This window comes from Tamandua tetradactyla, chromosome 24 (assembly GCF_023851605.1).
Source record: "Tamandua tetradactyla isolate mTamTet1 chromosome 24, mTamTet1.pri, whole genome shotgun sequence".
NCBI classification, from domain to species: Eukaryota; Metazoa; Chordata; class Mammalia; order Pilosa; family Myrmecophagidae; genus Tamandua; species Tamandua tetradactyla.
The window spans coordinates 8793883-8813500 of record NC_135350.1 but is presented as its reverse complement, the minus strand read 5'-3'; the positions used below and the strand labels follow the sequence as shown (position 1 = coordinate 8813500).

Genomic DNA, 19618 nt, shown 5'->3' with positions numbered 1-19618 from the left:
CATCAGAGGATGCCTGCAGAGCTGTATGCATAATTCAGGAAGAGCATTCTTATTAATTAGGAACGTCAAAGTTCTTCATAGTATTAATCTTCTCAATAACTCAGTGAGGAAACTTTAAGCCCTTTTTAGGATAGAGAAATCAAGGTTGAGAGAAGTTTTATAACTGGCCCAAGGTTATACCATATCAATGTAATAGAGTTGAAATTCAAACCCAAGCCCAGGTATCTCCAACGCCTAGGCTTCAAGCCCTCAAAAACTGCCTATCTATGTGAGAAAAAAATTTAAAACAAATGATCTTGAATAGTGATATCTATCCCCGTTCAAACCAAACATTTCTGGGTAGTACTTGGCTGTTTTTATCATTGATCTTTTGAACTGACTTTGGGAAATCAAAATAAAGATCTGTCATCTTTATTTTATAGTGGCTACTATAACCACTAGATTCAACTAGTGGTTATAGTAGCTTCCAGGCAACTACCAAACTTTAGGAAGACATTCTTAGAATATTGATTGTCTCTGCTCAACAATATCAGCACAAATGGTGGTAGGTAGAAAATACATACAAATAACCTTGAACTGTTTTAGGGCTACCTAATTTGATTAATAATTGCCCTATTTAGTGATAACTATATGTTTCTGGCACTCATTAAATAGTCATACTGCTGTTGATAGGAAAAATAACTATGCCTGGTTGTTTTGGTATCATTGGAATTGTTTTTTCCTATCTCCTTCATACTGGCAGACATATTCCTCAGTTTTTTTGTCCTCTCTCTTTAATTCTCCCCTCTTATTAATGAATGTTTTTCTCTATTTATGATAGAGAGCCATTGAGATTTTATATCCCATAAGTTTAATAATATGACAAACTTTAGTATCTATGGGCTGAAATGAGTATGGGGGAAATCACATGCTTAATTATGGTCTCTTTCCCATTTGTTTATTTCTGATTATCACCTGGCATTCCTTTCTGGACTTTTCGCTTCATGGGTGTACAATCATCTGTAATATAATGGCATAGAAGTGAACCAGGCAAGATCGAAAAATGTTGTGGCACATTGTTCCCTTGTAGGTGATCAAGTGAAAATACATTATAGGCCTACATACCATCTAATCTATATACCTACCCTCATGAATTCTGCTGATATGATACTTAAAAATTTCTTAAATTTGTCTTTTACTTTTGTTGAAAATACTATACCTAAATGTTTGTGTGCGTTTGGCTATGCTATGTTATGTAACTTTGCTAAGCAATACATACATTAAAGGCATAGGTAGAGTAAGTTTCCATGACCTTTATTACATAACTCATTCCCTTTAAGAAATTTTAGAGTGAATATTTTTCATCTCAATTATAGATTCCTCTAGTAGCACTTAAAAACCCTTTTCTTCCTTATCTATGTCAATTTCATTTCTAAGCAGAAATGAATGATAGGTAGTCATCATCAGCCCATTGGTGATTTTTCTCTGTACAGAAGCCATCCTTTGGGATTTATTTATGTATTCATTCACCTTGTGATATTTATGGAGCCCCTAATAGTTTCCAAATATCTTTTTTGCCACATTTCAATTGTTAATTGAGAAGAAAATACAATTTTATGAAAATAATTGCATAAAATAGAAAGTATAGGAACAAAAGAATATTTGTATTATTCATTATGTTAACAGAGTATTCTGCTACTTGGTTGTTCAAAGGATCTTTTAAAATGATCAACTGTATACAATTTAAAATTATCTTTAGAGTCCAGCAATTATAATAAAAGCTCCAGAATGTCAAGCAGGGAATAGAAATGCCTAGTAATTTGAAGGAGTTATTTAAATAACCTCCCTTAGATGCAGTGCCTTCAGAGGAGGTGTCTGCTGTTTGTTTTCAATGTGTCATTTTTATCATGTAATTTTTGGTCATTTTGTTTTCAGTGTGTCATTTTGAGTCATGGGTGGGGATAATGCTGGTGAATACAATAACACCAAAAAAGATCTTATATTGCAATCCAGATTCTGGAGTTTTGCCTAATTTTTTCAACAATCATATTATTTCAGGTGGAACTACCCCTGCTCAGTGGGAAGATATTACAGGAACTACGCCATTAACATTTGTCAATGAATGTGTTTCCTTTACAACCAATGTATCTGCCAGGTATGGTTATGAAACACAGAAAAAACTCACTATGATATTGCTCCCCAATTCCCCCTCCCCCCAAAAATTAAAAAGAAAAAAATTGTTCACTTTGTTTAGTTCTGTTTTGTTTCTTACATTCTTTAAAAATGGATTTTTTGGTTTGATTTTAAATATGGTCTGCATTTACCTTCATATTTTAAACCAGCCATGCCAACAAATGTGGTACTAATGATACAATGACAAATTACAACCAGTCAGATTGAAATCTAAGGAAAATGAGTGATGGTTGTCTGCTCTGACTTTTGATTCTGATTCTGGCTTTAGCAGCAACCCTTTGCTTTTTCCACTCCCAAAGGTTTTAGGCATGATGAATTTCCTGCTGTCAACAAAATAGCCTGAGCTACTTTTTCCAACAGTATGATAACAAAATTCACCGTGAATTTTTTATATAACATGGAGATTTCAGGGTCTCTTCTGCATTCCAACTCATTTCCATAATACCCATTTTTATATCACACATCTTTAAAAAGCTGAACTAATTTAATTTATTAATATTAGTTCCCATTTGCATGGTCTTTAATGGATACCTAAGATTTTTCACATTTACTTAATTTGATTATTAGAGCAACTTTGTGACTTAAATGAAGCAAGAAGGATTATATCCATTTTACAGATGAGAACACTGAAATTTGGGATGGTTAAAGCTTAAATTCCTACCCTGAGAGTTTTAAGCCATTGAAAGGATCATGGTGCTATGTACCTTAATAAGAAAAACAAAGTGGATCAGGTTTGGGAGGAAAATCAGATTTGGGGTTATTGAATGTGGGTTAAGTTCCTATGGACCAACACTGGGGGACTGAGAAGAGGCCATTTGGTTTGGCAAGTGGGAAGTCTTTGATAAACTCTGGGAAAGGAGCTGCAGTAGAATGGAAGGGATAAGCACCAGACTTTAATAGATTGAGAAATAAATACGAGAGGAAGAATTAGAAGTAGTGACTGTTGACTTTTTTTCTGAGAATCTCAGTAGTGAAAAAAAGAGATGAATCAGGAACTTGAAGAGGATTGGGAAATCTCGGACATGTTTAAAGACTGTAGGAAGAGAGTCAAGGGAAGGAGAAAACTCGAAGGTGAAAAAAGATTAAAAGCAAGAACAGGTAGAATAACCTTTTGGAAATGTGTAAGTAGCAAGTTGAAGAAATTTCCATCTGTTGGCTTCCACTTCGTTTCTCAGTGAATTTATCTTCTTTAGAGCCTGAGGTGAGGGTAGAAGCCTGAGGAGTCCTAAAGCTGTAGCAATTTTACTTGTGGCTGTACTGAGTAAACTGATATCAAAGTTACAGTTCCCAAGCTATGTCACAGACTTAGTTGAGGCTAGAAGTAATTCATTAGTCATAGAGCCAATAATTTCTTCTGCGAATTATATTTAGCAATTCTTATAAGCTCTGGAGCAGAAGTAGAATTTTTTTTAACGATTGGGTTGATCTGACCTTGTTGACCAGAAAGTTCCTTGGAAAAGAATGGTGAGAGGAGGAAAAGCTGGGTAGATTGTGCTGAAAAGAGTTTCAGGGAAAGAAATGAAGAATAAGAAGGGGAAAACAAAGGAAATAGAAATTTATCATATTGCCGTAGTGTGCAATAATGGGCTTACACCACGAAAGGACTCTAAAACCCAAAGATACATATATATTTCAGAAGTTTGCATACTCACAGAAGAGTTTCAAGGAAGAAAACTATAAATATAATCTGTAATAGTTGAGCTAAAAGACCTGATAAGTCTTGCTCTCTGTCTCACTCCCTTCTCTCTTCCCTTCTAACGTCCTGCCTATACTCTTCCCTATTTTTCCTTCCCTTTCCTTCTACTTTCTCTCATTCCTCCCACTTTCCCTTCCTTCTTTTTTCAAGAAGGATTTAATGCCTGCTTCGATTATAGTGAGGGAACTGATTTTTTAAATATTAATGAAACTATTAAACTTAAGACAATTGACTTTTATTTCGTTTTACAGATTCTGGTTGATAGATTGTCGACAGATCCAAGAATCAGTTACCTTTGCATCACAAGTGTATAGAGAGATTATCTGTGTACCTTATATGGCCAAATTTGTAGTGTTTGCCAAATCACATGACCCCATTGAAGCCAGGTTGAGATGTTTCTGCATGACTGATGATAAAGTGGATAAGACCCTTGAACAACAAGAAAACTTTGCTGAGGTGGCCAGAAGCAGAGATGTGGAGGTACTGTATTTTAAAAGAAAACTTTATTAACAGATTATATTAAAAAATAGAACTTAATTTTTAAAAGCCATAAAAAAAGACCAATTCACGTCTTGATCTGTTAGAAAGTCAACCTCCAAAATTCACAGTTTGGACTGTCCTACAGGGAGGGTCTCAGTGTGTGCGAAGAGATAGAAGAATTCCTTTAAAGAGTATTCTAGGACAAAGTATGATATTGATAAGTGGCTATAGCAGTTTGAGTTTTATTCAGATTTCCTTGTTGTTATACTTTTTTGAAAGTTATATATATATAAAAAAAAAAAAACAGCCTGGGGAATATATCCTTCCCTTAAATGTATAGTATCCAGGGCTTTTCTACATTATGTTGTCTTTTTTCAGAATTTTCCCTCAGAGTAGACCCTTGACTATTGAAGTCTAGTATTCTGACTCATCATAATGTCAAGTGACCTGCTGAGAAATTCAGATTTGGGGATTTAAATATATATGTGTTTTATGAGATAATATCCAAAATGCTAACAGTGTTAGATTGAGAATATCAAATGCCGCCATGCACTTGAAGATTCCCGTTACTAGAGGGAGTGCTCATAAATGCTTTGCCATACATACAACAGAAGGGTAGTTAACAATTTAAGATGATTGTAGGTATATTTCAAGAATTTTAAAGTGCCAATGATATCACTATTTCTTATTTATGTAACTAGCAAGTTATGATTGCAGCTATTAAATTCCGTGCTATTTTTCTCTGATTTCACCCAGGTATTAGAAGGAAAACCCATCTACGTTGATTGTTTTGGCAACCTGGTGCCATTAACAAAGAGTGGCCAGCATCATATATTCAGTTTTTTTGCCTTCAAAGAAAACAGACTTCCTCTCTTTGTCAAGGTAAAGTATACTGGGATTTTGTATGCATTTTATTAAAGATCAAGTAAGTATTTGATTCTCCTATTGGAGAGAAAATTTGCTTCTCAGTATTTCCATAAATTAATTAAGAAATAAATCTGTAAAAAGTATATAGCCCTGCAAAATCAACCATTTTGTTTTTAAAGTTCAAAATCGATCTTGGTTTTTAATTATAGACTATGTTTAAGGCTGGGAGGACAGCAAATAATAACAAATTCATTAGCTGCAAACACTGACCACTCTTTTCCAAATTTGAGGGGCAGTGTATTTTTTTATTTACCATTACTTTTAAATGTTTTTGCTTAAATTTCAAAACTATATGTGAGTTTTATAAGTGTGAAGATCACATGACTTCTAAGGGATAAATTTCTGTAATAAAATTTGTCGAAAACACATAGAATCTCATTTGCGCCTATAAGAAGTTATCTCCGATAAAGCAATAGACTTGATATACTTTTGTAAATTCAGTCAACGATGGATGACACTTGAATGCACCTTAACTTTGTTGTCTCTGCTTACTTTAATTCAACTTAGGGGGTTGGCAGTGATTCACACACATTTGAGTCTAAATTCTATTACTGAAAATAAGCAGAAATTTATGAATGTGAGGTTCTTGAAATAAAAAGGAGGAATTATAGTTCTGTTCTTCTGTGTTTTTTCCAGCCTCTCATTTTCTTTCCTGTTATAATGTATTTCACTAAATAGAGGTCCTAACTCTTATTCCTCACCCAGAAGAGGCTGCTGGCCAACACGATTTTGCTAATAGTACTTCAAACTATTATTTTCCAAACTGTTCATCAACAATGGCTTCTTTTATTATTTTAACCACTTATGATTTTTCAAAACATATGCAAACCTTTTTTGTTATGTTTTCCCAAGATCTCTACTGAGTTCAGCTCTTTTGCCTAATTAGTGATTGGTTCTTACAAGTCACACTATAAGCTGCTGAGGAGAAATGAATCCATTTAGCACAGACAGCTGTATAATTAAGCTACTATTTGGTATTGTTGATGTGCAAAGGTTATTCTAGATTGGATGAGGAAAAGGAAAAAAAGGATTGCTTATGAATCTGTAATTTTATTTTCCCCTCACTATTTTGAGATCACCTAACTAAAATAAATAGTGTATGTCAAATTTGAATGAAGCACGTATGTCTTTCTTGTTCAAGGTGCGTGATACAACTCAGGAACCTTGCGGACGACTATCATTTATGAAAGAGCCAAAATCCACAAGAGGCCTAGTGCATCAAGCTATTTGCAACTTAAACATCACCCTGCCAATTTATACAAAGGTATTGTAAAATCTGCCGTACTAAAATTCAGGCAATAGAGAAATTGAGTTACTTGAGTTTCTTTAAAATAAAGTGAAAACAGTGAATGCTACCACATAAAATGTTCATTTTCTTCTCTATTATATATATATGATTTGCCATGTAAGTAAGGATAAAGTAGCGTCCATCTTTACTTGCATTAAGTGAACTTTGAAGGAAAAATTTCTATAAATACATACTAGATACAGAGGAGGGAAATTTAGGAAAAAAGTTTTCCTTCAGGAATAATTTTTTTAAATGAGGAAATTGGCTTTCTCTTTGTCATTGTTTTTGTGTGCCTTTCTGCAACCATATTAGTGCATTTGGCCCAACCAAAATATTGTGAATCCATTAGCTCTTGCTTACTACCAAGTCAGAGGTGGATTATATATTATTACATTCTGAGAATCCTCCTAATATTTGATCATTTTGCCTAAATAATTACCATTCATCCTAATAACCTATAATATTTTAGGAGTATCAAGTTAATTTTCATTGATCTTAACAGGACGAATATATAAAACACCCCCAAGGTACAAGGAGTAGATTTCAAATATTGTTGAAAAAGCAAAGTGTTTTGAATCCTGACCCAGAGTTAACTTACAGCTATCAATTTCTGTCCAAACCTCTTCCCATTACAGAATTCTTTGATTACAAGGATCAAATCAAAGAAAACTGAATGAAATAAATGTTGTTGATAGCTTTATTATTATTATTATTTTACAAATAACCCTTTTTAATAGAATGACCGATAACAGAGAAACAGTTTGCCTCATGGAAATTTGTCATGTGTGTGTGCACTGAAGGCAGGGGGAGGGATGAGTGGTGGTAGATAAGAACTAGCAGGGAAGTAGGATATTTAAAAAATCCTAAATCTTGATTCCACACAAAAAAAGAATGTTTTTTTTGTCCTATGGAGGAGAACATTCCTTTTTCTCCTCCACAGTTTTCAAATTGTGTATTATTCTAACAGAGCCCAGCCACATAGAGGACATCAGTTAACATGACTACCATAGTAAATTCTTGTCATATGATGAAAATGAAATAAAAAATTATGCATATAAAGAGCTCGAATACAACAATGGGTGTATCAGCTCAACTGAGCAAGATTTAACTGTGCTCCGATGGCGCAGAACGTACTGTGGGGTTTGTACAAGTGACTTGCCAGAGGCAGAATTCAGAAACAAAAACGGAACAGGCATCCTGCTGTGGGCTAGGCACCTGGGTGATATACAGAGAGGAACGAGATTCGTCTCTGATCTCAGTGAGCTTTCAATGAGCTAGAAAATAAAGCATTTAGTGTGTTATTACATATTATTACTGTCAAGCAAATGTTAGGTACAGTTATTAATGCCTTGGTGGTCCAGGACAGTTTTCCATTTAGTAAGTCAAACAAAAAAGGAAAAATGTCAAACATTTTACATTTCAGATATATTTTTGAATTTAGAACCATTGCTTGTACATTGAAACTGTTTTTACCAAATGCTTATTTGTAGCTTTAACGTTTTCAATCAATATCTCTAATGAGTGGAGTATCATTAAACCACTTCTTTGGCATATATGCCATAGCATCCATTAAATGTCAGACTTTCAGCTGGTGACCTTGCAACTGAAATTAGTGTATTTATAATCTTGATTCTTTGTCTCTTAAATCTACAGACTGTTGCATTTAAATCAATCCACTTTATTTTTCCTTCCTCTCTTCTGTAACCTGTTAGTAGTAAGAAAAAAAATAAGACTCCACTGATTATATGTTTGTTTATTGACGTTTGTGGGTAGGATATTGCTCCTTTTCTTCTAAATACTCTCTACTATTCCTGCTCTCTTTTCCCCATCTTGCATGGCACCTTGGGCGGCCAGGAATCAGAGTCAGATCAAGAACAGGAGGAAGAGGTAATTTTATGTCAGTGTTATTTGTTAATGGCTGTTTTTGCTATAACCACTAATTAAAATGTAGGATTAACCTGTAGTCTTAGATGTCCTAATTTAGTTGTTTTTAGTGATTAAAGGGTCAAAATTTTACTTAGTATCTCTGAGCCTCTGTTTCCTCATCTAGTGGCATGTCCTCAGAGAATAGTAAAGTTTCCCTGTAAATTGTTGCGCTTGCCTCTATGTGATGACGTTTATTTCTCTACCAACAACTGAAGGGCAAACCATTCTCTTAGTGATTCTCAAAGTTTGTTCTGGGGCATCTGGTGGTCAAAATTATTTTTTTAATAGTACTAAGGCATCGTTTGCCTTTTTAACTCGCATTTCCTCACAAGCCACAGTGGAGTTTTCCAGAGGCTGTATTATATAATTGCATCATTGCTATGATGTTTAATGAAATGTGCGTTTGTGTATTCTTGGCTTCTAGAATTTTCTCAGATTAACTTATGTATTGAAAAGGTCTGGAACCACCTAAATATTATAATAGAGATGAATAGAAATGCTTATCTACTGATATATCAGTCTCTATTTCTAAAATAGACAAATGTAATTATCATTTGTTTTAAAATATATCTATATATCTTTTAAAAATGTTATTTTGATTTATTGCAATGCAAAAAAAATAAAGAAAAATAGATGTGCTTGTACCCACCACTCATATTTAAAATGAAGGCATTATGAGTTCAGAAAATCCCTACGAATTCACTTTTTCCTGATATCTTGGCAATGATGCAGGATGAGAGGGTGATAATATACCCATTTTCCTGCTGTAGGGCCATATACACAGTAAACTTATGACAAAAATGAAGTCCTTCTATCTCTCGTATACAGTCACTCTTGTTTGCCTCAAGTATTCATTTTCCTTTCTGTATTTGCTAACACTATCACAAAAGCTCTCCTGGAAAGAGCAATAAAATTATGAGACCAACTTTGTTCACAAATGAATTTTTTCCATTGGATGTATGCTTTTTCTATGGAATATTTTCAGAACTATTCTGGGCAATAAATCCAGTTCATGTTGTTTTCAAGATTTGGAATGCTGGCTCATTACTGATAATGAAGCTGCATCTGTAGAATGGGTCAACCTGACCTGCTCATTGTCCCACCCCTTGTTTTTCTCAGTTGACAATATGCTTAATACCTCGTTCACTAGTTTTCTGACCTTTTCCCTAATAAATGCATTTCTAACCTCAAACATGCCCTGGTTCATCTTCCCAGGAATAACATGCTAGAAAGGACTTGCCACCTAGAATGACTAGAATTGTGATTTTTTTCAAAGTTAGGATAAAAATGAAGAAGGCTCTCCAGAAGAACTGGAGCAAATTATTCTGACCTTTCCCTAGCTCATGGTATCACCTCCATGTGTATAATTTTGAAGAGGAACTTAGTGTGCACATCAGGGGCTCTGAGACAAGGTGGTATCTGTAACCATTTCAATTTATGTATGTTCTTTTTTTTTCAGATCGATATGACATCAGAAAAAAGTAAGATTTTAAACAAAATTGAGTTTGTTTGAAAGCTGGCTATATTAAACAGAAGCATGAATTAAGATGCAACCTAGTTGCTGTAACTAACAACTATAATAATTATGTTTTTATATTATCTTCATTAATCATTAATAGATGCTTATAAAAGCAGCTTGGCCAGTTAAATTGCAAATATATCTATTTGTGAGCTAATTAGCAATAAAATGCAATGATTATTCATCTAAGCATTCACTTTCTTTTGACATCCCTGTTAACCCTGCTATTGCTGTACTGCTTGTTTAAAAACCCACCCTACCGTTTTTGTCCATTTGTTGGCATAACGTTGTCATCTCATTTTATTTAAGCACTAACGTGACAGTATCACTTTTTACCTAAAACACTGAACTACGTAGAGTGCATTGTTTATGTAGGGCAAACCTGCAAAAGTGATACTGTCTAATAGTCCTCAGCAGAAACTAATCCCCCAGCTGTCCCTCCCTTGCACCTCTTACTGTGGTGACGTGTAACTGACTTCCCTACGACTGAGGTCTAACGGCCTTTGCTAAGATAAATCAGGAGTCGAGAATGCACAAAATGAAAGTCCCCTCAAAGAAATGACTAATCACAACAGTGTGCTATTATAGGGCTAGTTTCAGATGATAGTGCAAACCCCAAGTGCAGGCTGGTACAGAGAGAACTGAGTTTTACAGCTTTTAAGAGAACAATCTTTGAACTCATTTCAGATTTTAATATTCCATTAATATTTTAGTTCATTGGCCTAGTTTCCACTGATTCTCTGGCATCTTGTTTGGAGACTCAAATTGAATTTTACGTATCTTGCTTTTATGTCTAAAATGCTTTAGGAAAAAAATTCTAATTTTTAATGTTTTTCCATTTTAAGATTTATGTTAGTTCACTGTCTTATCACGGAAGAAGGAGAAAACTTAGAGTAATATTTACTATGGTCAACTAACCCCACACAATATATTTGAGCTGGGGTTTATTTTAAATCCTAGCACAATGTAATTTATTCCTAAGTTATTGGAATACTTTTTTTTTTAATTGAGGATCTCCTTACCCTCATGTTATATCATTATTCAGAATTTCTTTGGTATATACAATTGGACAAAGCCATTTGGTATAAATTACCTTAATATATTTTGTTATCTATGTTCATATACAATGTCTCCTTAACAAATACTGATTTTCTCAAGAGAAGGCATTTTTGTTTATTTGACATATTATTTTTGCCTTCATTTCCTCATTTCCTCTGTTGAACTTTTTCTTACTTTCTTCTTTATGATCACTGTGTTTAAATGGTTCTTTCCTTTGTTCCTTGGATATGAACTAGTAGGAATTAAAAGTTAATTTTCCATCTGCCTTAGCCACTAAAAAGAACAAAAGTAATCGTGTTTCTGTAATGCCAGGGATTCTCCTATATGACTCCTATATGTGAATGTCCAGAAAGTCTCAAGTATAGACTCACATTTGCCATTATTTTAGTTTAAAGACAGCATGCGATAATTCTCCCGTAGGTGTAAAATGATCTCCAAAGAAGGACTCTGTTGAAGGGACTCTTGCTAGTGAGCAAATCCTAAAAGAGTTTAACTGATGTTTCCTTGTCTTTAATAGGTTCATGTTCCACTCCTAAGCCTCAATGATTAGATTCTGAATCCCGTGTATGGGCTTGTAGGGAAATAAATATACTTCACCACAGTAATGTTTTATATATTCTTTCTATTTTCTTACCATCCTCCTGCCAGTGCTTTTAAGCCAGGCCACATTCCCAGCAACCTTATTCCACCTTTGCTTTGCATGGAAATAACTTGGCTTACATAAACTGTGCGTGTGTCCCGTGTGACTGTCTCTGATCTGGGTTGCCATGCATTACATTTTAACTTTGGACTCACATATAAGTTGAATCACAATTGTTGGTTTTGTTGGTTTTCTTTCCTTTCCTTTATTTCCCTCCTTGATCTGTCCTTTATGTGTCTAAACAAGGAGGTTGTTCCAAGGAAAGGACCATGCCTCTGAGCACAGATCCATTTGTTTCATTGTTGGGTGTGAATTTCCCTTAGATGAAATGCCGGTCTGCAGCTGATTCAGATTTATTCATAATCGCTGTATCTTTTGGCAGAGCTAAACATACTGGATTCCAGATTTTTATGTGACTAAAAAATGTGCACACATTATTATAAGAGACTGTTCTGACAGTTTGCTACTACTGGCTTTCTCCTAGAGGAAATCAATTTTCTGCAATTTCTAATGCTTTTTTTCCTTTTGTTTCCCATGTTCTTCTCTCTCTCTCTTTTTTTACTTTTTTGGGAACATTGATCTGTAACATCTGAACAATCTTGAGATATCTCTGTGTAATTTCACTGCGTTCTTTCTTTGTTTTTATTTGTGGTTATTTTTTGTATGTGTATGTCTTGATTATTTGTTATAACTTTGTTGTATGTATGGATGTGCTACAGTGAGAAAATTAAGCAAGTTATTTCCTGCTCATTTTTCCTTTTCAGTTTTTATTTCCGTTAGCTTTGCTTTGCTCTTGTCCCCTGAATCCTTGTGGATCCACCATTCCCAGCCCGTTTTGTTGTCCCTCCTACCACAACAGGAAAAGACGCTGTGTCGTTTGAGTCCTGATGACATTTGCCAATATCTTTTTTGATTTCCATTTTACTTTCAATGTTTTTCATTCACATCAAAGATGATGAGACAGAATCTACAGAAACATCTGTCCTGAAAAGTCACCTGGTTAATGAAGTTCCTGTCCTAGCAAGTCCGGACTTGCTCTCTGAAGTTTCTGAGATGAAACAAGATTTGATCAAAATGACCGCCATCTTGACCACAGATGTGTCTGATAAGGCAGGCTCTATTAAAGTGAAGGAGCTGGTGAAGGCTGCTGAGGAAGAGCCAGGAGAACCTTTTGAAATTGTTGAAAGAGTTAAAGAGGACTTAGAGAAAGTGAATGAAATTCTGAGAAGTGGAACCTGCACAAGCAATGAAGGCAGAGTGCAGAGGTCTCAGTCTGAGAGAGAATTAGTGGAAGAGGAATGGGTTATTGTCAGTGACGAGGAAATAGAAGAGGCTAAGCAAAAAGCACCCTTAGAAATCACTGAATATCCATGTATAGAAGTTAGACTAGATAAAGAGACCAAAGTAAAGGTAGATAAAGACTCAGCTGGGTTAGTGAACTACCTTACTAATGACCTAAATTCATATACGACTCTTGATGAAGGGCAACCAGAGACAGTTCAAGACTCAGCAGGGGAGAAATGTGAGGCTCTGACTATTGGCAAGAGTTCTGAAAATAAAGGGAAAGCTATAGCCCCAGGTGATACACACGGTACACAGGAACGACACAAACCAAGCCTGGGAATAAAAAAACCGGTGAGGAGGAAACTGAAAGAAAAACAGAAGCAAAAGGAGGAAACTTTACAAGCTGGTCCAGAAAAAACTGAACTTAAAAAGGGTAGTTCGGATGAGTCTTTAGATGAAGACTCAGGTTTAGCCCCTGAATCACTTCCCACTGTAAAGGCCACGTCTCCTTTGGTAGAAGAAACGCCCATTGGTTCCATAAAGGACAAAGTAAAGGCTCTTCAGAAGAGAGTGGAAGATGAACAGAAAGGTCGAAGCAAGTTGCCTGTCAGAGTCAAAGGCAAAGAGGATGTGCCAAAAAAGACAATGCACAGGCCACATCCAGCCATATCACCCTCTCTGAGGTCAGAGAAGCATGCACTGGTGACATCCTCCTCTAAAACTGAAAGACACTCTTCTCTTTCCTCCTCTGCAAAAACTGAAAGGCACTCTCCTGTATCACCATCAGGTAAAACCGAAAAACACTCACCTGTATCACCTTCTGCAAAAACTGAAAGACACTCAGCTTTGACATCATCAAGTAAAACTGAAAAACACTCACCTGGGTCGCCCTCTACAAAATCTGAAAGACACTCCCCTGTGTCATCTGCGAAAATAGAAAGACACCTACCTGTATCACCTTCAGGTAAAACAGACAAACGCCCACCTGTATCACCCTCTGGGAGAACAGAGAAACACCCACCCGTGTCACCTGGAAGAACAGAAAAACGCTTGCCTGTATCACCTTCTGGAAGAACAGAGAGGCATCCACCTCTGTCAACCTCTGGGAAAACTGAAAAGCACCTGCCTGTGTCACCTTCTGGGAAAACAGAAAAGCAGCCAACTGTATCTCCCACCTCAAAAACAGAAAGAATTGAGGAGACAATGTCTGTTCGGGAGTTGATGAAAGCCTTCCAGTCAGGTCAGGACCCATCCAAACATAAGACTGGGCTCTTTGAGCACAAATCAGCAAAACAAAAGCAGACACAAGAAAAAGGCAAAGCTCGGGCAGACAAAGAAAAGGTAATAACCCACAGAGAAACACAGAAAACAGAGAGTCAGACAATTAAACGAGTCCAGAGAGTTCTGGTAACAGGAGCTTCAGAATCCAAAAGAGGAGCCCGTGCTTCCTCCATAGGGCTTAAGAGAGAAGATACAGTTGGAGAAAAGGAGAAAGCTTTCATCTCCAAAACACCTGAACCTGTTCAGTTAGCATCTGAAGAAAAAAACCATAAAGAGAGTGAGGACTCCAAAGAAAAGGTGGATGATGAACAAGGGGATATGGATCTTCAGATCAGCCCAGACAGGAAAACCTCCACTGACTTTTCTGATGTCATTCAGCAAGAGTTGGAAGACAATGACAAATACCAACAATTCCGTCTGAGTGAAGAGACTGAAAAGGCACAGCTTCACTTAGATCAAGTACTCACTAGTCCTTTCAACACAGCCTTTCCACTAGATTATATGAAGGATGAGTTCCTTCCAGCTCTGTCTTTACAGAGCAGTGCTTTAGATGGCAGTTGTGAAAGCCTAAAACATGAAGGGATAGCAGATTCTCCATGTGGCAGCCTGATGGAAGGGACTCCTCAGATCAGCTCAGAAGAAAGCTATAAGCATGAGGGACTAGCAGAGACTCCCGAGACAAGCCCAGAAAGCCTTTCCTTCTCAACAAAGAAAAGTGATGAGCAAATCGGAGAAACAAAGGAAACTACCAAGTTAGAGACACCAGTGGAAACTCATTCAGAAAAAGAACATCCCACAGCCAAAGACATTAGTGATGGTGCTGGAGAGCAAGCTGCTGCAGTTGCTGAAGCAATGGACCACTCTACTGAGTGTTTTCTAAAGGAGGCCACCATAGAACCTTCTGAGGACGTATGCTCCAAACGAGAAAGTGATTGCCCTGACAGCTGTAGTGATTTATTAGCAAAGGAGACACCCAAAGGACAGACTGAGGAGGTGTCTGGTAATGAAGGTCAATTTATATGTGATAGTTCACCCCATAAGACACAAGCTGATACTGAAGTACAGGAATCCATAACAACAGAACCCTCAGATGAGACAAAGACCTCACCAGTGTCTGATGCTTCTGTAAAGACAGGCTTAGGGACTGAATCAAAGCCTCAGGGAGCCATTAGAAGTCCCCAAGGGTTGGAACTTTCACTTCCTAGCCGTGATAGTGAAGTTCTTAGCCCTCTGGCTGATGAATCATTAGCAGTAAGCCACAAAGACTCTCTAGAAGCAAGCCCTGTGCTAGAAGACAACTCTTCACACAAAACTCCTGATTCTCTGGAGCCAAGTCCCCTGAAAGAATCTCCTTGCCGAGACTCTCTTGAAAGCAGTCCAGTGGAACCAAAGATGAAAGCCAGAATCCTCCCAAGTCACTTCCCTCTTCCTGCAGCTATTGCCAAAGCAGAACTGTTAACAGAAGTGGCCTCCATGCGTTCCCGACTTCTACGAGACCCTGATGGCAGCGCTGAAGATGACAGTCTGGAGCAGACATCGCTTATGGAGAGTTCTGGAAAGAGCCCCCTTTCTCCTGACACACCGAGCTCTGAAGAAATTAGCTATGAGGTTACACCCAAAACCACAGATGTAAGCACACCCAAATCAGCTGTGATTCACGAATGTGCAGAGGAGGATGACTCAGAAAATGGGGAGAAAAAGAGGTTCACACCTGAAGAAGAAATGTTTAAAATGGTCACTAAAATTAAAACGTTTGATGAACTTGAACAAGAAGCAAAGCAGAAAAGGGACTACAAGAAAGAACCCAAGCAAGAAGAATTGTCCACATCCTGTGACCCAGATGCTGACCATTCAGCAGACTTGGATGAATCAAAGCCTGTGGAGAATGTGGAAGATGAACATGAGGTCCCCGTGGTAGTGACATTAGAGAGCAGAAAGGCTTCTTCCTCCTCCGAAAGTGAACCTGAGTTGACACAACTGAAGAAAGGTGCTGACTCAGGCCTCTTACCAGAACCAGTTATTCGAGTGCAGCCTCCTTCACCACTTCCATCCAGCATGGACTCCAATTCTAGTCCTGAAGAAATACAATTCCAGCCTATAGTTTCGAAACAATACACTTTCAAGATGAATGAAGAGAATCATGAAGACCCACCAGGTCAATCAGCAGAAGAAAAAGATTGTGAATCTCATTTGCCTGAAGACAGCAATAATATTTCTACAGATGGCCCAGATATGCCTTTTTATGACCTAAACAGAGAAACTGACAAGCCAGAAATCTGTGGTGGCCAGGGATGTGAGGCAACGAGTCCTAGAAGCTCAGCCATCCCTGTCGATTCAAGTGTACAGAGTTCAGCTGGTGAGGACATCGATGAGCAGCTGGTCACCCATAAAGAACTATTGACTCTCCAAGATACTCATAAAAAAGACAAAGAAGGGGAAGAGCTTGATGTTTCTATGGTGGAATCTCCACAAGTAGATTGCTCCAGTGAAAGCACTCCATCTTTGTCCTCTTTGTCTCATTGTCCAGTAACTGAAGGAAAAGAATTAGATGAAGACATATCCTCCACATATTCTGCTACAAAAATGGAGGCCACAAAAACTGACCAAGCTTTTGAGAGCTTACCAAAGGACTGCTCCACTGAAGTTTCATCAATTATTACTCAAATAGATGGATTATCAATGGATGGTCCAGTGTCTGAATCAGCTGAGAGTGATGAAATCAGTCCTCAAATCACAAGCCCTTATGAAAATGTTCCTTCCCAATCTTTTTTCTCTAGTGAAGAAAACAAAACCCAAACAGATGTGAAACACACAAGTTTTCACTCTTCTGAAGGATATTCTGTTAGCATCATGCCCTCTGTTGAAAACATAGAAGTGGCGAGCTCCTCTAATGGAACTCTTTCAAACAAACAATCTAATTGTGAGGACCAGAACATGCAAATGGAATCAAAACAAGAAAGCACCTTGTGGGAAATGCAGTCAGATAGAGCTACCTCATCTTTAGAGCATACTGTACCTAATACAGCAACAGTCATTGGTGAACAAATAAGCAAAGTCATCATCACAAAAACTGATGTGGATTCTGATTCCTGGAGTGAAATCCGTGAGGATGATGAAGCCTTTGAGGCTCGAGTAAAAGAGGAAGAACAGAAAATATTTGGTTTGATGGTAGACAAACAATCACAGGGTACCACACCTGACACCACTCCTGCTAGGACCCCAACAGAAGAAGGGACTCCAACAAGTGAGCAAAATCCATTTCTCTTTCAGGAAGGAAAATTGTTTGAGATGACCCGAAGTGGTGCTATTGATATGACCAAAAGATCCTATGCAGATGAAAGTTTCCACTTTTTCCAAATTGGGCAAGAACTCAGGGAAGAGACTTTATCTGAAGACATGAAAGAAGGGGGTGGGACTGAGCCTCCACAGCTGGAGACATCAGCTGAGTCACTAGCACATTCAGAATCAAAAGAAACAGTGGATGACGAAGCTGACCTGCTTCCAGATGATCTGAATGAGGAAGCAGATGAAATACCTGCCTCAGATGCTCAACTTAATTCCCAAATGGTGATTTCAGCCTCCATTGAAATATCAACAAAAGAGGCTACTTCTGTTGGAGCCGAGGACCTCTCTACCATGCAGAAGGATGGCATATCTCTTCCGTCCAGTGTGAAGCAGACGTCCTTCCCTGACTCCCCTGAACCGGTTGTACAAGTTCAGTTAGATTTTTCCACAGTCACCAGGTCAGTATATTCAGATCGAGATGATGATTCTCCTGATTCTTCCCCAGAGGAACAGAAGTCTGTGATTGAAATCCCTACTGCACCCATGGAGAACGTGCCTTCTGAAAGCAAATCCAAAATTCCTGTAAGGACTACGCCCACTTCAACCCTAGCACATCCTTCTGTGGAATATGAGAGTACACTTTCTGAAGAGTCTGTACCCAGCCTGGATGATGAAAGTAAGGATGATGAAACAAAACCAAAGTCCAAAATCCCCATCAAAGCACCCATCCAAAGAGTTGAACATCAGCTTTCACATCTAGAGTCATCTCTCCAGAATACTGCAGCTCCTCAGGGACTGGACATGGCAAGTGGAGCACCAGATACTAGAAGCGAATCTGAATCTGATGCTAGTCCCTTGGACTCAAATAACAAATGTCCTGTAAAAACAAAAAGTTACACTGAGACAGAAATAGAGAGCAAAGAGAGGGCAGGGGATCAGGAGTTAGAATCAGAAGAAGGGGGCTCAAGACCAAAGATATTTGCATCCAGACTGCCAGTTAAGAGCAAAAGCACCACATCTCCCTGCAAGGGGGTCACAAGCCCCCCAAAAGAAAGCAAGGAGCATTTCTTTGACCTTTATAGAAATTCCATAGAATTCTTTGAGGAGATTAGTGATGAGGCCTCCAAATTAGTAGATAGACTTACACAGTCTGAGAGGGAGCAGGAGTTAGTTTCAGATGATGAAAGTAGTAGTGCCCTGGAAGTTTCGGTAATTGAAAATCTACCACCTGTTGACACCGAGCACTCGGTTCCTGAGGACATCTTTGACACAAGGCCCATTTGGGATGAGTCTATTGAGACTCTGATTGAACGCATTCCTGATGAAAATGGCTATGACCCTGCTGAAGGTATTTGCCAGCCACTGGGATTCCCTGTGCTACGCATGTCATATATTTGATATAGTTTTTCTTTTTCTGTTTCTTTGTTTTATTCAGTGATTTGTGTCTCATTTTCTTTAAGCTTTCTGTGGTGGTTAATGTGTTTGTGTAAGCCCTTTGTGTTTTGTGCTTTCTCTGTTTACACTTGTCTATGAAAACAATCTCAAGATTGAGTAATGAGAATGCTTATGGAAAACATAAACATGATAAACAGACAACGGTGCTCTTGCCTTTTCCTTGCCACTGCACGTAAGACTGTGCAAGCTTTGAGTTTTGTTGTTCTGAAGTCCCAGGGTTAGCCTCAAATCAAGCACTTTTGCTTATGCGCATAAGTATATTGATTTCTTCAAAGTGTGAGTAGTCACTGCTTTTAGTTTCTATTTTTATGTTCTTTAAACTAATTTGTACTTACAATTTTGTAGGCATTAGAAAGCCATTTTCTTGAGAAGATGTCACAAATCCAATTATTGCGGATGTTTTTTATTTAAAAAGGTTGGATTTCAGATACTGGTAAATACTTTAAGTAAACGAACAAAAGGTAAAAATATGCTTTTCATTATATGGTAAACAAAGGAAGAACATACTCCAATTAGATACTGCAGACAACAAAAACTCAAACTTCGCATGATTTAAGTTGACTGTGAAGGAGTGATTGCTCTTTGGATTATAAAAAAGAAAACCAT

The 19618-nt window shown here is 37.5% G+C and overlaps 1 protein-coding gene across 25 annotated transcripts in view; it reads left to right on the top strand.

The window, feature by feature from the left end:
* Positions 1 to 19618, top strand: part of ANK2 (ankyrin 2) — a 767321-nt gene that overhangs the window by 726920 nt on the left and 20783 nt on the right. For 20 of the 25 annotated variants that reach the window (XM_077142481.1, XM_077142485.1, XM_077142483.1 and 17 more), the window contains 6 exons: positions 2038 to 2134; positions 4120 to 4348; positions 5105 to 5230; positions 6417 to 6539; positions 8418 to 8450; positions 9949 to 9970. In XM_077142481.1, the coding sequence (XP_076998596.1) occupies positions 2038 to 2134; positions 4120 to 4348; positions 5105 to 5230; positions 6417 to 6539; positions 8418 to 8450; positions 9949 to 9970 (630 nt within the window). Of the gene's footprint in view, positions 1 to 2037; positions 2135 to 4119; positions 4349 to 5104; positions 5231 to 6416; positions 6540 to 8417; positions 8451 to 9948; positions 9971 to 12659; positions 18906 to 19618 lie in introns of all 25 variants that reach the window. The other 5 variants (XM_077142487.1, XM_077142486.1, XM_077142495.1 and 2 more) reach the window with 2 other exon arrangements.